Source organism: Ruditapes philippinarum, unplaced genomic scaffold (genome assembly GCF_026571515.1).
Source record: "Ruditapes philippinarum isolate M1 unplaced genomic scaffold, ASM2657151v2 ctg325_1_1_1_1, whole genome shotgun sequence".
NCBI lineage: Eukaryota > Metazoa > Mollusca > Bivalvia > Venerida > Veneridae > Ruditapes > Ruditapes philippinarum.
This window is the reverse complement of record NW_026866329.1, coordinates 190,940-212,634: the sequence shown is the minus strand read 5'-3', so window position 1 is coordinate 212,634 and position 21,695 is coordinate 190,940. Positions and strand designations below refer to the sequence as shown.

The window sequence follows — 21,695 nt, the reverse complement described above, 5'->3', positions numbered from 1 at the left end:
GCAACATCACTTGTAATATAGCAACATTTCCTTACAACACACATAAAAAATCTGATCTGTGTTAATCAAGTAGAGGATATTTGTTTAGTTAGGTATAAGATCAGAATATATTTCATCGATTGAGCACCAACAGGTATATTTCACGAGTGGCGCAGCCACAAGTGAAATGTGAACTTTTAGTGCTCACAAGGTAAAATATATTTCGATCTTATACTAAACTAAACACATTTTTATCATATGCAAAGAAACATTTAAAAAGACATTTTAACCTAATGCTAAATGAAAACCGCACCATGTACTGACACAATGTGACTTCATTTACAACGTCACATCATTAAGTTGGTTTCCAGTACTATGCACGCTGGTATTTCACTGAAACAATGTAACAGGTTTACATTCAAAACAGTGAAAAATATCAAATTGATAATTTCAACTTTTTTAAATGTTACAAAGACCTTTCTAGGTTGCAGCCTCATGTAATTACATGTAGAACAAGAGGGCCATGATGGCCCTGAAATCGCTCACCTGTATATAGGCCCCTGGGGCGGGGCTCCCCAGGGGCTTTTATTTGAACAAACTTGGTAGATCCCCATTTGAAAATGTTTCATGATAAATATCTAAGCTCTAGCTCTAAGAAAATTTTTTAAGTTTTTACTATACACATATAGTGAAAAACAATGACCCCCCCCCCCCCCTCTCTGTGCGGGCCAATTTTGTCCCCAGCTCTTTGGGCTTTTTAACAGAACATTTTTTAAGTTTTTACTATATACATAAAAGGAAAATCAATGATCCCGGGGCGGGGCCAATTTTTTAACACCCAGAGCCCTTAATTTAACAAAAATGGTAGACACCCATTAGAAGATGTTTCATGCTAAATATCTTAGCTCTAGCTCTTAAGATTTTTTAAAAAGAAGATTTTTTATGTTTGAACTATATACATAAAAGGTAAAACAATGACCCCGTGGGGCGGGGCCAATTTTGACCCCAGGGCTTTTATTTGAACAAACTTGTTAGACACCCACTAGAAGAGGTTTCATGCTTAATAGCTAAGCTCTAGCTCTTTGGGTTTTTAAAAAAGATTTTTCAAGTTTTTTACTATATGCATATAGGGTAAATCAATGGACCCCCTGGGGCGGGGCAAATTTTGACCCCAGGGCTTTTATTTTGAACAAACTTGGTAGAAACCCATTAGAGGATGTTTCATGCTAAATATCTTAGCTCTAGCTCTTTGGGTTCTTTAAAAGAAGATTTTTAAGGTTTTACTATATGCATATAGGTAAAATCAATGACCCCCTGGGGCGGGGCCAATTTTGACCCCAGGGCTTTTATTTGAAACAAATTGGTAGACACTAACTAGAAGATGTTTCATGCCAAATATCTAAGCTCTACCTCTTTGGGTTTTAAAAGAAGATTTTTTTAAGGTTTTACTATATGCATATAGGGAAAATCAATGACCCCTGGGGCGGGGCCAATTTTGACCCCAGGGCTTTTATTTGAAACAAACTTGGTAGACACCCATTAGACGATGTTTCATTGCCACATATCTTAGCTCTAGCTCCTTGGGTTCTTTTTAAAAGAAGATTTTTTAAAGGTTTTACTATATGGCATATATGGAAAAACAATGACCCCCTGGGGCGGACCAATTTTGCCCCAGGGCTTTTATTTGAACAAAACTTGTTAGACACCCATTAGAGGATGTTTCATGCTAAATATCTTAGCTCTTAGCTCTTTGGGTTCTTTAAAAGAAGATTTTTAAGGTTTTACTATATGCATATAGGGAAAATCAATGACCCCCTGGGCGGGGCCAATTTTGACCCGAGGGCTTTTATTTGAACAAATTTTGGTAGACACTGACTAGAAGATGTTTCATGCCAAATATCTAAGCTCTACCTCTTTGGGTTTTTTAAAAAGAAAGATTTTTTAAGGTTTTACTTTATGCATATAGGGAAAATCAATGACCCTGGGGCGGGGCCAATTTTGACCCCAGGGCTTTTATTTGAACAAACTTGGTAGACACCCATTAGAGAATGTTTCATGCTAAATATCTTAGCTCTAGCTCCTTGGGTTCTTTAAAAGAAGATTATTTAAGGTTTTACTATATGCATATATGGAAAATCAATGAACCCCTGGGGCGAAGCCCAATTTTTGACCCCAGGGCTTTTATTGAACAAACTTTATAGACACTGACTAGAAGATGTTTCATGCCAAATATCTAAGCTCTACGTCTTTGGGTTTTTTAAAAGAAGATATTTTTAAGTTTTTTCTTTCGGTTGCCATGGCAACCAGAGTTCTGCATGGAATTAAATTCTTTGAACAATTTTTTAAAGGTGACCACCAAAGGAACATTCCTGTGAAGTTTTGGATGAAATTGGCCTAGTGGTTTATGAGGAGATGTCATTTAAAAGTAAAACAGTTTACGGACGACGGACGCCGGACGAAAAGCGATCACAAAAGCTCACCTGTCACTTTGGACAGGTGAGTCTAATAAAAAATTCAGCCTATTCATTAAACTAACCCTGAGTAGTATTGATGCGATTCACTAATTCATCTGCAATAAAAATTAATGGAATCAAAACAAATATTACAATATGAATGTTTGATCATAACTTGGCACATTTCAGATCATTTCCTACCGTTTTTCTAGAATAACATATGTTGTGCAACATGGCCCAAAAAAGATGCTATTTCAATTTTATCCGAGAATTTCTTAATTACCTTCAAATTTTTCTCATTGTAAAGCTTCCAGTAGATTTAGAAGAATTTCAAAAGTGTTATGCTTTTCGGGTTTTTTGACCTAGTGGAGCCCTTTTAAATAATGCCAAGAAAAAAACCATAGTGAAACACTCTCGGGGGATTTTTTTTCTTTTAATTTTTCAGCCAATTTTTATTTTAAATTTAATCCCAAAAACTGACCCAAAAAAAACAACATAAATTCAATACCATTTTTCAATTTCATCAAAGAGGGGTAACAAAACAAACTTACTCTTCGAAACTTTTAAAGATTTCTTCTGATGAAGCTGCTTCAGGGTGAGATGGAGGTAAACATACATCTCCAACAGATAAATCACAGCAAGGTATCCCATAATGCATTACAGTCTCAAAAGGATTAGACGAGCACCATCCTAAAATGCAAAATGAAAACAAACTAAAAATGTGTAACACCACGAATGCCCCCGCATTTGTAGCCGAGATAATGATTGGAAATTATGAATTTTTATATCCTTTACAAGTTCAAGAAGATATCTGTCAAAAAAACATTTGACCATGACCAAATTAGAGGCCTGTGAAAATTTGTTCAACAGATCAACAAATTGAGCTAATTGTGGTTTATGTATTATCATGTATGAAAACATCCTACTTTACAGAGGACACAAGCTTGAAGATTATCCTGGTTTTACATAAGATAACATAAGATAGAAATTAAGAAATGCAACAGGTCTGGTTTTATGCAAGTTACATCTTTTAAATCATTTCTTTTTATTTTTAATTACACTCATTAAAATTTTGTTTCATAATTAAAGACCGTCAGATAACAATATAGTAATAGTTAGATTATTACACCACTCATTTTCAATCAATTAACTTTAACTGCCTTTATCATAATTACAATGTGTTAAAATCACTAATTCAAAGCAAGACAGGTTCTCTAGCAATCCAAGTTGGAGTGAACAAGGTCTAACTGTATTGACCTGAACTATCCTGACAATTTGCAGTCTCATGATTGGAAACTGTCAACATTTGCGATATAATCCCTCAGTTCAAGAATACAAAGTTGCCCAAACACAAATTTTCATATTCTTCATCTTACCTTTGACCTTGGTCAGAGAGACCTGAATTTTGTACATAACAATGTCTCATAATGATGAACATTTAAGCCATGTTACAGTAAAGTCCCTTAACTCATGTAAAAGTTGAGCTTGTGTCAAATAATTTCTTGTGTCCTCAAGTATGACATGGTTTATGCCTGTTGTGGGTCTATGTTACCTGTTGGTCAACATTTAGTTTATACATGTACAAATTTATTTCATTTGATTGTGTTGGAAGCTATAAGCTCTTGAAACACTCTTGAATCCGCTGCTAGTAAGTAAAGAATGGAAATTTTCTTGTTGAAGGAAACAACAGCTTGCTCTGACAGGGTTTAAACCTATGCAGTCAGTAATCCTTAGAATACTAGTCTGACGTGCTAACCATACTGTCAAGCCGCCACTTGCAAATTGTCCACATTTGCATCAACTTATACTAAAACCAATCCATAAATGTAAAACATATTATGTTCTGGGCACCATCTGGACATTTTCATCATCTCTAATGACCTTTCAAGAATGGTCTGGACAAATATTACATGAATACTTGGCTTATTCTAAAATTACCTTTATCTTTAACAAAGAAGGGATGATCTCTCTGACATATCACTGTAATATCCTGCTGACCTGGTACAGCTGGTGTAAAATAAATGCTCATCTCTGGTTCATCAATGTCATCATCTTTCAATTTAACTACCTGAAGTCCATTTGGAGCATAACTGTAATAAAGATTGCATCATCTACAACTAAGAGACTTATGCTAGCTGGGAGTTTTAACAGCTAGTTACTGCTTGTCAGAAAACACTTTGAATAGAAAAGTATATATAAATCAATAAATATTAGAAGAATAGGGATTTTTTTATGCAATTGACTGATATAATTCTTAACTAAAATGGAAATGCCACTAGAAATGTGTCCATAGGACACTGATGTCCCAGCAAAATAGGTTTGAAATTATTAAATATTAGCAGCATCTGTTAAAAGTATTCCATGGTGTTTATAAGTTCTGAATTTTAAGGCAATGCCATCAATCATTACTAAATTTGGACCATATATGAACATGAAATAACAATTTTTTGAATTATAGAATGGGTTTCTAAAATAAAATTGCAGGTTTTAACTGCAGTTAAGAACATATTAGAAAAACGCTAAGTCTAACCCTCTGCTGTGACCTATACCTTTGATATAGTAACATTGGTTTTTGAACCCAACACACCATCATGTGTACTAATCAATGATGAAATCCCATCATTAATGCATATGTTAATGGACAACTGCAATTAAGAATATATTTCATATATACTTGGTTCAATCCCTGCCGAGACCTTGACCTTTGACCTAGGGTCTTCCAGGTCACTTATTTCCTAATTATGGTGGTTACATAATCTAATTTATTTTGAAAATCGCATTTACAGGCCTCCTCCCCACCAAGGATTTTTTTGAAAATCATGCATTTTTCTCCTTGAATTCAATTTCCTCCTGCCATTGCAAAAAATATCATGTAATTTTCCCAAAGTTTTATGGCATCTTCCTTTCCCTATTTCTGCAAAAATATGCCCTGTTAGCATTATTTCCATACCAAAGCCACCATAGTTTGAATATTCAACATGTCAGTGTCATTTGTTCAGAGCAACAGATAAGCTTTTAAAGTGAATTGGGTATTACTGCATCATTTCCTTTGGAATTGGGTATTGGCTCCATTTAATTGGCTATTCCAAAACTCGATACCCTATGATTTCAAGATCAATTGGGTATTCAATTATGAATATATGAATTTATGGTGTTTTAAAAAGATAATATGATTAACAATTTACTAGAACTTTTCACAATTGCTTTATTTTTATATAAAATGCTCAGGTTATATTTCATAAATTTTTAACAAGTTCGTTTTCTGACTGATTTTTGATTATTTATGACTGTTTTGTTTCAAATCATTTTCCCTTTTGTACTATGCCATATAGCTTTCAAAGCGTATATTGATACAGATGGGACCTACTTATTGACGGTCCCTGGAAAATCAACGGTCTCTGCCAGTCTGTAAAGAACGTCGACCTGAGTAGACAATCAACGCTTTATTGATGCTTTATTGATATAGCTTAGTCGGTCTTTGGAGACCAAGGACTGTCCAAGACCGTTGATTAATTAGCATTGATTTGGGAATATTTGGATAGCATGCATATCAATATAATTTGTCCAAAACTACGAGCGTACTACAAATTAATTTTGCGGTGATGAAAATGACAATACGCTCTGGTTTTCAAGACAATTGCGTATTAATTTTTATCTTTTTAAATGAGTTTTGATATGCATTCTTAAAAAATCAATTGCGTATTTTATAAAATTAATTGCATAAATACGTAAATACGCACCTTATCTGTTGCTCTGTTGTTTCTAAAAATTGAAGATTGGGAAAAGAATCGTCCACTTTACTAATTTAAATATAGAGAGCGGACCAAAAGAAGTATTGAGGGGTTTTCTGATTGTTTATGTATTTTATTGTAGGCAAATTTCATTTTCCACCGTAATTCTTTTGATCTGACATTAATATGAAATGATTTATCTAAAAATAAGATATTTAACCTTCAGAAAAGCTGATAACTTTTTAAACAGCATTGCTTATTATGCAATAGAAAGTGGATTTACTTTATTATCTATTATCTATAAGTTGTATAACTATATATTTACTTTAATGAGGTCCTTCTTAAAGATGCTTGCTCATTAAGTTCCTCTTTCTGTGCTATTAGTTCTGCCAACTGCCATCTACTGTCTTCTTGTGACAAAAACTTGACCTTTGTTCCTGTAAGCATAGAATAGTAGAATAATAGCAGCAATAAACAAAGATATGTAAACATGTCTCAATCAAATATGCATAATACCATAAAAAGCACAGCTAGACAATTATAAAGCATTTAATCTATTAAACCTTTAATAAAGCACTTTAGAAAATATACATCAGTTAATATATCAAACCTTAAATAAAGCACTGTTGGACAAATGTTTATCAGTTACTGCAAAATCATTTTTATTCATGGGGCACAAATTTTGTGGTTTTCGTGGGTAAGTCAATTCACGAATTTAAGATCTGACAAAATTTCATCCCAACAAATACTTTTTACCATGTCTCTATCCTTAGCTATGTATTACAAACATGTGTTGGCTTTTTTCAGCCGATTATTATGTTAACAGTTATGAATGTATACAGATAATCAGGTTAGTGACAGATTATACCTATAAATAGTTCAGGCTTGCAATATTAAAGAAACTTGAAAGAGAAGTTGATTATATGTCTTCAATTTGCTGTCACAAATCTCGATCATATATAAACATCACAGGGTAGTACATTGATCATTATCAGCTACTTGATTGTGTCAGCCAGAATACTTGAGATAATCAAGTAACTGCGGGAATCCAGTGTATTTATTAGCACAGATAAAAAATTGTCAGTTTGCACAAAATAACTGCCAATCTAATTGACTTTAAGAAATGTCTTTGATATTAAAGTTGTAAGTAAAGTACACAAAACAATAATAAAAAAAAAAATCACTACAACAGATGAATAGTTCATTCTTTTGTTGCACTTTAACAAGTTTGTAAATCATCCAGTTTACATGAATTTTAATCTGTATTTGTGCGACTGCTATTCCGTAAACATCAAAGATTCCACTGACCTTGTTTTTCTAGATCCACACATTCTCGTGCCATTTACTCGTAATATATGCATGTAAATTTACACGGTAGATGTGACGCTGCATGTAATTTACGTCAAATAAGGTAAGACCGATTCAGGGTGTAAACTTTTTAAACTCCCTGGTTAAAACGTGGCAGGTGCACACCAATTAAGTGTAAGATAACTTTGCGTTCATAAAGAAAAAAAAATCCATGAAATTAAGAACCCACGAAAATCCCCGTTTTAATAAAACCATGAAATTTCATGTCCACGAATATAAGTTAATTCACAGTAAAATATCAAACCTTTTATAAAGCACTGCCAAACAGTTGTAGGCCAGGTATGAGACCATGTGTATGTTTCATATTTATTTGTTTCATTTGGCGAGAACAACAGTGGGGAACTTGAAGATACATGTGGATCACTACCATCTAAGTCCCTGAAAATATATCACAACAGTTTCATATATATATAGAAAATTCTCAATTTGATCTGCGGAGGTGTACTGTCTTAATTAAAAACATTTAAAAGAAAACAAGAAAAAGGCTAGGACGTTTTAAATGTGTTTTTTTTTTATAATCCTATATAAGTTCATACTGAGGGCAAAACAAGTTTTCATCTCAGGGGCTTGATTCATACATATAACTTAAATAGAGTTCTGCTTTACAATGCCACATGACAAACATCTAATGTGTGAGCATTGTAGTTTCCCACAAGAAGATTCAAATGTGTTTAAGAGTCTATGTTAACTAAACAAGCTGATATTCAGTAGAGATTATTTGCAATATCAGTTTCTCTTTCTTCTTATTATACTTTAAGTCACTGTAAAAGTCATATCACCGGTGACTCTTCAGCTTTGCTCATGGAAGAAGACTTCATGTCAGAAGTCCCTTAATACCTGGTACATTATTTCAGGCACGAGGTGGTACCTTAATAGAACCACCAACCTTCCATAAGCTAACTGGATAGCTTCCACACATGAAAGAATCCAAAGTCTCTGACAAGATTCGAACCTATAACAGTGAGGGGCAAGTGATTTGAAGATGGCAATCATAACCACTTGGCCACTGAATTCTCTGTTAGTTTTACTTATGCACAAACTTGGGTGTTTCACTCCAATAATCCAAAATCAGCTCCTCAGAGTGATTTTATCAGTATTCTAAATGGTCACTTGGGTTTTAACACAATTATAAATATGCAAATGATTGGGTGCTTTCATCAGACTGTAAAGAGCACATCTGAAATATTGATGTTATCATTCTAAAAGGAACAAATTATGAACACTAATGCTTAAAACCCTAAAGAGTACATTCAGATACTGAAAAATAAACACATTTTTCGAAACTGATATTTTTTGTTTTGATTAAAGTCACAATGACACAGTAATGGTTATATGGCAACTTTCCAGCTTTAATCCTGCCAAAAAAAAATATAGTATCAGCCAATTTTGTAGCAAATCGGTTATTGCCTGAATGTTATTTTTTCAAATTCTTGGGCATGAGATTATTTCCGATCACTCATCCTTTATCACTATATACTAGATTCAGGTTATAATCAGTAAAAAAATAATTGAATACACAAAATTGTGAATTATAAAATTGCGGATATGACCAATTTATTACAATATTGGCCTATCCTAGTAATTTTTTGTCAGGAAAGCATTACAGTAAAACAACCTTAAATAGTTGAGGAAGACACAAGGTGCACCGGAGTAGAATCACCAATTACATTTTGTGACCTAGCTTAATAGCTTCCTAACATAAAAGAATTCTAACACATAGGCGGGATTTAAATCCACAGTGCTAAGGTGGTCTGTGTCAACAACCTTAACCACTCAAAAATGGACACCCCATGTTTACTGATGTTAGCAAGAAGGAAAGACCATATGGTTGTTTGAAGCCTGTGGAGCAGAATTTAGTATTGAAAATGAATTTAAGAAAACTAAGCTTGTAACAATATCAAAGTCATGCATGAATAGTAAAAGCTACCTGTCATTGAATGAAGTATGCTGATTATCTAATGGTTTGAGATCAGTTATTTTTGAGCTGCCCTGTATTTCAGGTGAGATACATGTATGAAAACTTTCACAATTTCCTAACATCTTCTCTAGCGACCTTTTCACATGTCCACTGAAACAAAAATAAAATCACATGCTCTTTTAAAATGTATCTAAAATCTTAATAAACTTATAAACAAAAAATTTAAATATACACAATTTTAAATTGCCAGTGTTTAATCATCTTTTCTAATCAGGGCTACAGATAACATTTTGTGTATATTGGGTAATTACCTCTTGTTTTGTGAAATATTGTTTTTTTTTCTATTTTCTTAGAGTTATTTCTGTATTTTTTACCCTACCCTCTCTAACAAATTTGGGTTATAAAGCCCAAGTTCATGTATTTTACCCAAATTTCTGACCTTTATTGTAGACTGTTGTAGGTGTTGTATGGTAATAAAAAAGCTACTTACTACTATGCTTTATGGTTTATTGGCCTAAGAGATTTCTAAGCTGACTGAAACAGTATGATCTGCCTGATGTACAGCGTTCAGTATAATTTACGTCATTACGCACCTGCACCCAATTGTATAAACGTTGGTTAAATTAACCCTGGGTTAAACGCTAACCCTGGGTTAAATTTAACCAACTTTGGTTAACTAACCAATTTGGTTAGTCTCTTGTATAAACCGGGATAACCAAAAGGTTAACTAACCAAAATGGTTAAAGTTAACCGCTGGTTAAACTAACCAATACTAATCCCGACATGCAATAAATTCTATATCCGGTCATGTTGTTTTCGCGGAATATGTCAAAATTGACACATGGTTTACGCTCCCATCTTTATTACAATCGAAAATTTTGATAGTAGAGTTAAAATCGGTTCAAATTTTCAATTAAGATGTTAATTGTCACCACACTAATTACATATTATCATTAAACAAATGTACAGAATATAACTTTTACGTAGGATGAACTTGTTTATGACCTCGGAACTGGTGTTTAGGTACGAATAACTTGCATGGTTGCTATGGGCTTTGTTTACAAATTAAAAAGTACTGCAAATGAGCAAATATTCGCTGATATAATGTTATAAATCAAAATCATCCGTCAACTGGGACAGAAAATGGTTAGAATGTAACTAATTTCATACAAGAACCACTCAATGCAGAAGTATTGACGCATATATTTTCTATCAGATTCGTACCTAAAACGTTCGAACCCAAATTATTTTGTGTAACAGCAGATGCAATTTTTGAATGATTTTGCCCCAAACTACTCTCTGTAGTTTCACTATATAATATATGAAACTTCTGTTTCAGTTACTAAATACCATATCAATCACTTGGGAAAATCTTGTTGCATTTGCCAAAGCTATGTTTCATGATAGAAGAGCTTTTAAAATACTGAAAGTTTACCATATTATAGCAAAATAAATAATAAAATAAAAGTCTACTTATTGCTAATTACCCCCCCCCCCCAAAAAAAAAAAATAAAAAAAATAAAAAACAAAACAACAACAAAACAAACAAACAAAATATATGAAAAACACATAAATGAAAACAAAATCATTTTGCTTTCTTGTGACTGTATGGCTGACATCCTTTATTTTAAACATTCAACATGTTTTAACTTTAATTCTCACTAGTCACAACACTCAAATGCAAAATTGACTTGGTTCCCAGCAGTAAATTTACTAAACAGAGGAGAAACTAAATGAAAAATAATTATAAAAAAAAATGTCATCTTGAATATACCATAATTAATTAATTTATGAACAATCAAAAGTGATTTTTAATTTACCTCTACTTCAATTTTGAATTATTTTTATTGATGTTGTTTAGGAATTCTTAGATCTTATATATTTATTACTTATACATGGATCTTGTAAATAAAAATACTTAACACTTAATGAATGATTGGAACCTGTCACTGGCCAACATTATACTAGTCCAGTACCTTTAGGAATAGGCTATATGTCATTGAAGTAGGTAAACCAGGGTCTCAATATATATACATAATGTAATGAATAGTGTATGACTGTTACCATAAACAATAAGTTATATAATATAGTTTAATAAGTGCATAGTCTATAACTGGTTAAAAATGAAAAAGTGTCCAAATATGTTTTCTAGAGTTCTATATATTGTTAAGATATTATAATTTTGTAAAATATTTTCATATACATTGAAAGTCTGAATAAATTATTTAATAAATAAAATACATCATCATTGAACAATGGAATAATGGTCTAAATCTCTCTCTCCCTCCCTCTATTTATTGCTTATTTATTAACCCCCTCCCTCCCCATCTAAGAAATATCAAGAGTAACAATGGGGATGAGATATTGAATATCTCCACATGGCCATTTCCAAGGTATAATGCTAAATATGCTTTAATAATGCTTTCATTCATCTGAGTTCAATCATAAATATATTTACTTTCATAGTTTACATTGTGTAAAGAAGAAGTATTTTAGAGACAAAGCAGTTTAATTCAATATAATAATAATACAAGAAATGGACAAAAGTACATGTAATTGTAAAATCAAAATGTATTTCTGTTTGAGTACATATAGAATATAAATATTAATGTTAAGAATTGCCTTTTTCCCATTCAGTACTATATTGTGTCACATTAAAGCAGACCTAAAGCAGCTTCCTATCCAAAATATTTTCAATACTTTATTAGTGAGAACAAATATCCTGTTGTTCAGTTTAATTCTGAAGAATGTGTCAGTGTTGTTATAAAATATATGAGACTAAATTTAGTTAATTTGAGAAAAGACCTTTATTGGGAAAACATTGAGGCTATTTTTGGACATTTTAAAAGTTGAAAGTTAAAAGGTTGATAAAATAACTTTATAATTAAATATATGACTTCATGATCATGAAGCCTGTATAACTTTCTTTAAAAACTAAATAAAAACAGTTTGATTTTCATCAGAAGATGACATTGTTTCTTTTCCATGCTACTAGAAATAAACAAGCCCTTTATCAACCTTTGATGAGAAGACAAATTGCCTAAGTCATCATTTTGGAAATTTTGCTGATAAAATTAGGAAAAAGCAAGTTTTTCAACAGGGAAATCTTCCTAAATTATTGAAAAAAAATTATTGTACTCTACCAAAAAAAACAACAACACACTGTGACACATATATCTTTAACAAAATCGGAATGAACTTAATCAATAACTAACTTTATTGCATTTGATATTCCAAATTTCAGTTTGATTAGGATTTTTTTTAAAGATTGTGAAAAATAAGCATGATTATATGTCTTACAGTATTTTCATTTTGGAATCTGCTTGATAGAGCTAAAATGATTATCAATGTATCTGGAAACTATTTAATACACATTAAAAATCTTTTTGACTAATTTTACACAAAATGAGCCAAAATATTTTAAGGACACAAGCTTAGCAAAATGTACATTGTCCTAGGATTTAAAGAAAAGTAAAATTCAAGTTTTTAGTAATATTTTTTATGACAGTTTTGAACAACTGATGATTGATTTTTCAGTATCATCACCATATTTCACTATATTTCTACTGTATGACTAATGCAGTAAAGCTACAGTCTCACTAACATCCCGGCAGAGCCCCGGTAGACAACTTGGGTACAACCGTAACTCTGCCGGGAACATCCTGGATGATCCGGGAACATTCGACCCCGGATAGAATAAAATATTTAATATCACTGGGGTGGTTCGGGATGATCCGGGAAGAATAGCTTTGCCGGCTTTATCCTTAGCTCTGCTCTGTAAGTGTGACCACAACAATAATTTCACCCCGGATTATCCCGGTAACTTACCGGGATCATGGTCCTGGGCTCTGCCGGGAGTAAGTGAGACCGCAGCTTAAGGACTTTTTGCATATTTTGACCTCTTTCTAGTGTGGTGGCCGATATGTTACACTTTTGCATGTTGCGTTGTTGTTAATCGCCTTTTTTCCTGGGCGCTACAAAACATGCCAGACTGTGGCATGTTATCCCCATGTCTCTTGGCTTATAACGAGGGAATGACTTCTTACTGTGTTATCACATGGCTTAATTGAGTCGTTGTCGCCAGCAACAAAGCAGATTTAAGCCTCAATAAGCTAATTTTTCAATTTGAGCCAAGCGACAATGTGTCATGGTGCCACATACTGCGAAACAACCTGCCATGATTTGGCTTGTTTTTGCTAGTGACATGACAACAAGATATCAAGGCCTGAGCAATCTTGACTTTTTGGTTTAGGAAAAATAATTGTTAAAAAGCAGAACAGTGCATGAAATATGGAATGAACAAAATACATTCTTTTATATGACTTCGTTCCTTTGTTTTGCCAATTTTCATATCAGATAATGGTTTTATACACAAAACACAACAAAAACACAAAAAGTCATGCAAACTGTTTAACTGACAGTGGCACAAAAAGTTAAATGCATTATCATACCTTCTTCATCATGATAAGTTCAGCAAGAGAATTCTCTAAGGTGATATATCCTTTCAGTCTGTAAATCTTTAATAAGTCATGTGGTTATTGACAATTACACGAAAACGCACACATATGTGTTGATCGAAATAAAATTCACTGATCAATCACAAAGTATACAGCCTCATGTTTGTCTTTCCAGGGATCTCCCGCTGCGTACTGGTCCAGAATGACTTCGTAATTTTATCTATAATTGTCCTTCAAGTTTATTCTCAGTATTAACCTAAGCATGATCTTCATTCAATCGGTTTAAAATGACATTTTGTATCATGCCTTATCCGAATTATCGACACTGACAGCTGATTTTTAAAACTGTTTATTTCCGGCTCTGGAAAAGTTTGTTTCCGTTTCCCGTCACAACGCAACATAAAGAAATATCGTTGCCATCATACACAACCGATAATAGTCTATTTCGAAGCAAAAATGAACAAAAGTTGAGACGAAACGTACAAACGGCAGCCATTTTATTTCTGGTTAACATTTGGTTAAAATTTAACCCACCTCCTATACGTGGGTTAATTTAACCAGAAATTTACGCTGGTTAAATTTAACAAAACTTTTATACAATCGGTTAACCAAAGTTTAATCCAAGAAGTTAACTTAACCTTGAATTAATCCTAATGGTTAAAGTTTACCAACGTTTATAGAATTGGGTGCAGTTCAAAAGTAGTTTGCATAAATAAGAATTTATTTACTTTTTCTTAACCTTAATTATTATTTCTATTGCATTTGACATTTTAATCAGGTAATATTATGCAAATATGCATGTTATCTGCAGCCCTGTCTAATAGCTAATATTCTTCTCCATTAATTAAGTTTTTCTTCATTACAACATTTAAACATCACAAGAATTAAGCCTACTGGCAAACATACGTTAAATATCATATAACAAGAGCTGTCAGTAGGACAGCATACTTCACTATTCTCAGTACTTGATAGTAAAATAAGAGCCTGGATAATGTGGGAATTAACAAAAAGGATAATTTCATTTTCATGATAAGGGACTGACAGACAATTTGGACACCAGTATATCATAAAAGAAGTCTCAGGCACTTACTTTATCATATTTATAAAAGGTTGTGCCTCATTCCAGATTATACAATAAAATAACCTTTCAACAACATGTTAACACTGGAACTATTTTCATCTCTGTACTGCCAAAAATCATGCGCAACTTTTGAAAGAAAATCCTAAAAAAGAAATATCAAGGCAATACCTAGGTTTGGTATCCCACGGTGGTTTCCATTTGTCTAGTAATGGACTCTGTGGACCTGTTGCTATTATGGCTAGTTCTGTTAGTTTATCTATACCCTCAGAAGAACTGTGGGGAATACTGTATGTCCTGAGGTTCGATGGAGAGCCTATAGTTTCACCATGCTGAGAATCGCTATCTGAAATGTATAATGTAAAGCCTTAAGTCAACTGAATTTGTGTTATTGATTTTGCCAGGTTTGAATTTGGAACAGTCCATTAACTATTAACTATAAATGACAGTCATTGACTAGACACTACCATCTATTCACAATTATATTATCACTTTGGATATAACTAGAAATGTGTCCATAGGACACGGATGCCCCCACACGCCACTGTTCTGTCAATCTTATGACTCTAGGTCAAATATTTTTTGGACTACATGTGCCACAAGTTGAAAACTAAAAATCAACAAAGGGCCATAATTCTGTTAAATTTGGTCGCAGCAAAAATTCCTTACTTTAAAACCATCTACACATTAAGGTTGTTCATCCCTGGAAGTTTAAGCAAAATCTGCCATTTGGTTTAAGAGGAGTTGCATTCACAAAATTTCTACATAGTATATAGTGAAAAAATCAACAAAGGGCCATAATTCTGTAAAATTTGGTCGCAGCGAAAATTCCTTCCTTTATTACCATCTACACCTTAAGATTGTTCATCCCTGTAAGTTTAAGCAAAATCTGCCACCCGGTTTAAGAGGAGTTGCGTTCACAAAATTTCTACATAGTATATAGTGAAAAAATCAACAAAGGGCCATAATTCTGTAAAATTTGGTCGCATCAAAAATTCCTTCCTTTACTACCATCTACACCTTAAGGTTGTTCATCCCTGTAAGTTTAAGCAAAATCTGCCATCCGGTTTAAGAGGAGTTGCGGTCACAAAATTTCTACATAGTATATAGTGAAAAAATCAACAAAGGGCCATAATTCTGTTAAATTTGGTTGCAGCAAAAATTCCTTCCTTTACTACCATCTACACATTAAGGTTGTTCATCCCTGTAAGTTTAAGCAAAATCTGTCATCCGGTTTAAGAGGAGTTGCGTTCACAAAATTTCTATATAGTATCTAGTAAAAAATCAACAAAGGGCCATAATTCTGTTAAATTTGGTCACAGCAAAAATTCCTTCCTTTACTACCATCTACATATTAAGGTTGTTCATCCCTGTAAGTTTAAGCAAAATCTGCCATCCGGTTTAAGAGGAGTTGCGTTCACAAGATTTCGGGACGTACGGACGGACGGACTGACGGACTGACAGACGGACAAGTGCAACGCTATATGCACCCACATTGTGGGGGCATAAAAATGTTACCTTGACCTTTGAGCTGGAAACCTGATTTTGTAAAAAACAAATGAAAAGTTATTTTATTTCCTCCCATTAATGACAGATTTGTTAACCAGACATGATCATCAATGCATCTCTATAAAAAATTCCTATCATTACTTTTGACATAAAAATGTGACTTTGAACGCCAAGCTGGAGACCTGCTACACGTTGTAATCCTTGTATAGAACACATATGAGCCGTGTCATGACAAAACCAACATAATGGGTATGCGACCAGCATGGATCCAGACCAGCCTGCCCATCCTCGCAGTCTGATCAGGATCCATGCTGTTCGCTTATCAACCCTATTACAAGTATAGAAACTGATAGCGAACAGCATGGATCCTGATCAGACTGCGCGGATGCGCAGGCTGGTCTGGATCCATGCTGGTCGCAAACCCACTATGTTGGTTTTGTCATGACGCGGCTCATATATGCCAAGTTCTTTTAATCTATCCAGGATGACCAGGAATGACATATTTGTTGATCGGACACAACCATCAATGCATTTTTTGGCATTTTTTTGTTTCATCAATTATGGGGATATCCTGATGAAAATATAGTCAACAAGTCTGACTGGCTTGACTCTATACTGATGGAAAAGTCTGATCACTTTCAGCTTATCAGATTAAGGATTGAAATAATCTAGACAGAATATGAATTACAATACCACAGAGAGTGTCTTCAGTGTTGATGAGGAAACTGTCTGGTAGATAAGATGGTTCTATATCAGAGTCATCACATCGTGTCTTTTCCCTGTGGTATTTTAACCCATTAGCACTGAAAAAAACATGAACCTAATAAATATCCTCTTACATATATACAACTTTACTAAATATCTATAAAATTTCTCCCTAAAATAAACGTAAATCTTGAAGCACTAATATGATTCACCAGATAGAAAAATTGGTATAATGTTAGTGACAAATATGGCACCATATATAGAACTCACTTAGTTCTGGACATTTTTTTCTTAACTGTCTAAATGGGAACCAAAACTTTTGAAGGTGTGGTCTCATTTGCATAATTTAGTAAATTTACATATTAATCTGTCATTTGTGAACTGTATTTTTTTTTTGACAGCTCTAGTTATGTTTCTCAAATAACTAATACAAGTTCAGTTTATTAAAATTCTTTTCTTGTCTTTTCATGTATAGATATGTAATAAAAAGAAAATTATGATGTTGCAGCTTTCCGAGGCTATGTATTTTGCTTCTCACAGCATCTCGCGAGATATCAATTATCCAACACTACTCATAGCAAAATACAAAGTCTCTACAACATAATATTCCATATATATTGACTTATTGTCTAGTAGTACTGATCCATAACATTCAAACATTCAGTGGCCTTTACTAAGCTACTGTTGGTTTCAAATGTAGTACATACAATCTTTAATGCAACAATATAAGTTTATAAAATTGTATACATATAAGCCGTGTTCTTAAAGTTGAACCCTATAAAGGTTGTAGTCTTAGTCTTGCCCGACATATACTTCTTTTTAGTTGTTTTTAAAGACCACTGTACATGTTCATAATTTACATGTAAATCACACTTTGTACAATTTTATTGTCATACCATTATTATTTACACAGTGAGCGATTGAGTGCTCAACTGCATGTATAGAATTAAACATGTGTCAAAACATTAATTAAATGAAAAGGTGCTATAAACAAGAAAAGTAGGACTCCATCTTTGTAAAATTTCAGTTCATCACATTTTCACATTTCATAAGCAGGTGTTTTGGTAAATTCAATTTCATAACATTTCTCTCTAACCTTTTCTCCTCTTATTATCGTCGATAACATTTTCCCCTTTTTTACCCTTACATAAATCAAATTAAATTCATCAAGGTTTTACCTTTTGAACACTTTTTGGCATTTTCTACAGCAGAAGCGAGGTTGTTTCTCAGTATGTGTATGCAAGTGATATTTAAGACCAGGAGAGCTTGTAAACACCTTGTTGCAGTTCACCTCAGGACATTTAAGCTTTTTTGTAGGACTGTTTAATTCATCCTGTGCCCTTATGAACTCTTGCATTCGCTCTGTTTTCACATGTGGTCGCTTCGAATGGACTACATCCTGAAATGTACAACAATTACATATCATATTTGATTATATATTTTTTAAGCAAGGCATTAAGATTGGGGGGGGGGGGGTCCAGGGGGGAGGTTTCCAAGCTACATGTAATCAGGAGGTACAAACAACCTTTTACACTAACAACTGCAAAAATTGTGCAAATACATGTAGATATACACTATGCGTACCTGAAATCTATTCTTTTATTTATTAAATGTTTAGTAGTTTTATTAGCTAGTCTAAAACTCCTTTAGAAATTGAATTTTTTTAATTTACAACAATTTTTTCTCCAATTCCAACTGTGTTGGTGGCATTCTTTAAATGTATGATGTTTTACAAACGGTCATACTGAAGCTAATGCCCCAGTAAGTAGTACTGCTATATCATTTATTGAAAAGAAGAGCTAAAAATTAAACAAGAGGGCCATGATGGCCCTGAGGTCGCTCACCTGTATATAGGCCCCCACCCCCCCCCCCCCCAACGTTGCAGGGCCAATTTAACCCAAGGGCTTTTATTTGCACAAACTTGGTAGACACCCATAAGAAGATGTTTCATGCTAAACATCTAAGCTCTAGCTCATTGGGCTTTTTAAAAGAAGATTTTTTTTAAGTTTTTACTATACACATATAGTTAAAAACAATGACACCCCTGGGGCCGGGCCAGTTTTGACCCCAGGGCTTTTATTTGAACAAACTTTGTAGACACTTACTAGAAGATGTTTCATGCTTAATATCTAAACTCTAGCTATTTGGGTTTTTTCAAAGAAGATTTAAAGTTTTTGCTAAACACATATAAAGAAAATCAATGACCCCCGGGGCGGGGCCAATTTTGACCCCAGGTCTTTTATTTGAACAAACTTTGTAGACACTCACTAAAAGATGTTTCATGCTTAATATCTTAACTCTAGCTATTTGGGTTTTTTTCAAAGAAGATTTTTTAAGTTTTTGCTATACACATATAAGGAAAATCAATGACCCCCGGGGCAGTGCCAATTTTGACCCCAGGGCTTTTATTTGAACAAACTTGGTAGACACCTATTAGAACATGTTTGATGCTAAATATCTTAGCCATAGCTCTTTGAGTTCTTTAAAAGAAGATTTTTTAAGTTTTTACTATATGCATATAGGGAAAATCAATGACCCCCCGGGGCGGGGCCAATTTTGACCCCAGGGCTTTTATTTGAACAAACTTGGTAGACACCCATTAGAACATGTTTCATGCTAAATATCTTAGCTCTAGCTCTTTGGGTTCTTTAAAAGAAGATATTTTAAGTTTTTACTATATGCATATAGGGAAAATCAATGACCCCCGGTGCAGGGCCAATTTTGACCCCAGGGCTTTTATTTGAACAAACTTGGTAGACACTCACTAGAAGATGTTTCATGCCAAATATCTAAGCTCTAGCTCTTTCAGTTCTTTAAAAGAAGATTTTTTAAGTTTTTACTATATGCATATAAAGAAAATCAATGACCCCCCGGGGCGGGGCCAATTTTGACCCCAGGGCTATAATTTGAACAAACTTGATAGACACTCTCTAGAAGATGTTTCATGCCAAATATCTAAGCTCTAGCTCTTTGAGTTCTTTAAAAGAAGATTTTTTTAAGTTTTTACTATATGCATATAGGGAAAATCAATGACCCCCCGGGGCAGGGCCAATTTTTCACCCCAGGGCTTTTATTTGAACAAACTTGGTAGACACCCATTAGAACATGTTTCATGCTAAATATCTTAGCTCTAGCTCTTTGGGTTCTTTAACAGAAGATTTTTTTAAGTTTTTACTATATGCATATAGGGAAAATCAATGACCCCCAGGGCGGGGCCAATTTTGACCCAGGGCTTTTATTTGAACAAAATTGGTAAACACTCACTAGAAGATGTTTCATGCCAAATATCTAAGCTCTAGCTCTTATGGTTTTTTAAAAGAAGATATTTAAAGTTTTTTCTTTCGGTTGCCATGGCAACCAGAGTTCTGCATGGAATTAAATTCTTTGAACAATTTTTAAAGGTGACCACCAAAGGAACATTCCTGTGAAGTTTGGATGAAATTGGCTTAGTGGTTTATGAGGAGATGTCATTTAAAGTAAAAGTTTACGGACGGACGGACGACGGACGGACGACGGACGGACGGACGCCGGACGAAAAGCGATCACAAAAGCTCACCCTGTCACTTTGTGACAGGTGAGCTAAAAACTATTAAAGCAAAGTTCAAACTGGCTGAGGGGATCATTGAAATAAATGATAGCAGCTGAAAGCATTGAAATTTGGCATATGTAAGAAGATAATGGGCATCGGACAAGAAACAACTATTATTTATTTAACCCTTTTGCTGCCAGAGGGTTATTGTTTAATTGATCACCTATTTGCCACAGGGTTTTCTAAGAAATTACTATATCATTAATTAATATAATTATTATTATTATTTGTTATTAGTATTATAATAATTATATATGTTTCCAAATATGCTAGTATAATAATAATTATTGTTGATGGTATAATTTTCTTTATATTTATTACTATTTTTATTATTATCATTAATTTATTATTATCATTATGATTATTATAAAAACGGCTAAAGACGTCCATATGGGAAATACGCCGAAAATAACAGGGACGGCTTAAGCCGTCCCTATGGCAGTGAAAGGGTTAAACTTATCCCTTACACAATGAAGACAATACTATAGTAGGAATTTAATATATTTCATGAAGAAGCTTAAGCTCAAAGGGGAGGCAATGATTATGAAACAATTTCCACAATCAAGCAATTTTGATTCATAATCAACATATATACAGATGACTGAGCAAAAAATAAGATATTTATACATGTGTCCAGACCTCCCTGTCATATGTTTACTACTAATTAAAACCTTGAACCTATTTAATGCTGCATAAGATACATCATCATCTGACCCTGGTGAAGACATCTGGGAAATGTTTTGGCATTATTGAAAAAGATAGTTCACCTATAAAACTGAGAGGAAAAGGGATACATGTTTGCATGACACGTTCAATTGCAACCTTAGGGCATGAGTCTTGTACTCATCACATCAACTAGATATGGTTATAAACCTTAATCTTGAGGCACTAATATGATTCAACAGATA

General features: G+C 33.6%; 1 protein-coding gene across 1 annotated transcript in view; it reads right to left on the bottom strand.

Annotated features, from left to right (window-relative positions):
• LOC132732164 (HMG box-containing protein 1-like) overlaps positions 1-21,695 on the bottom strand; it is a 38,542-nt gene that overhangs the window by 9,544 nt on the left and 7,303 nt on the right. Inside the window, exons 2-9 of the mRNA XM_060718532.1 lie at positions 18,377-18,597; positions 17,187-17,296; positions 15,156-15,330; positions 9,459-9,599; positions 7,776-7,909; positions 6,489-6,600; positions 4,371-4,522; positions 2,984-3,122 (exon numbers count right to left, since the gene is read on the bottom strand). Coding sequence (XP_060574515.1) covers positions 2,984-3,122; positions 4,371-4,522; positions 6,489-6,600; positions 7,776-7,909; positions 9,459-9,599; positions 15,156-15,330; positions 17,187-17,296; positions 18,377-18,597 — 1,184 coding nt within the window. The remainder of the gene's footprint in view (positions 1-2,983; positions 3,123-4,370; positions 4,523-6,488; positions 6,601-7,775; positions 7,910-9,458; positions 9,600-15,155; positions 15,331-17,186; positions 17,297-18,376; positions 18,598-21,695) is intronic.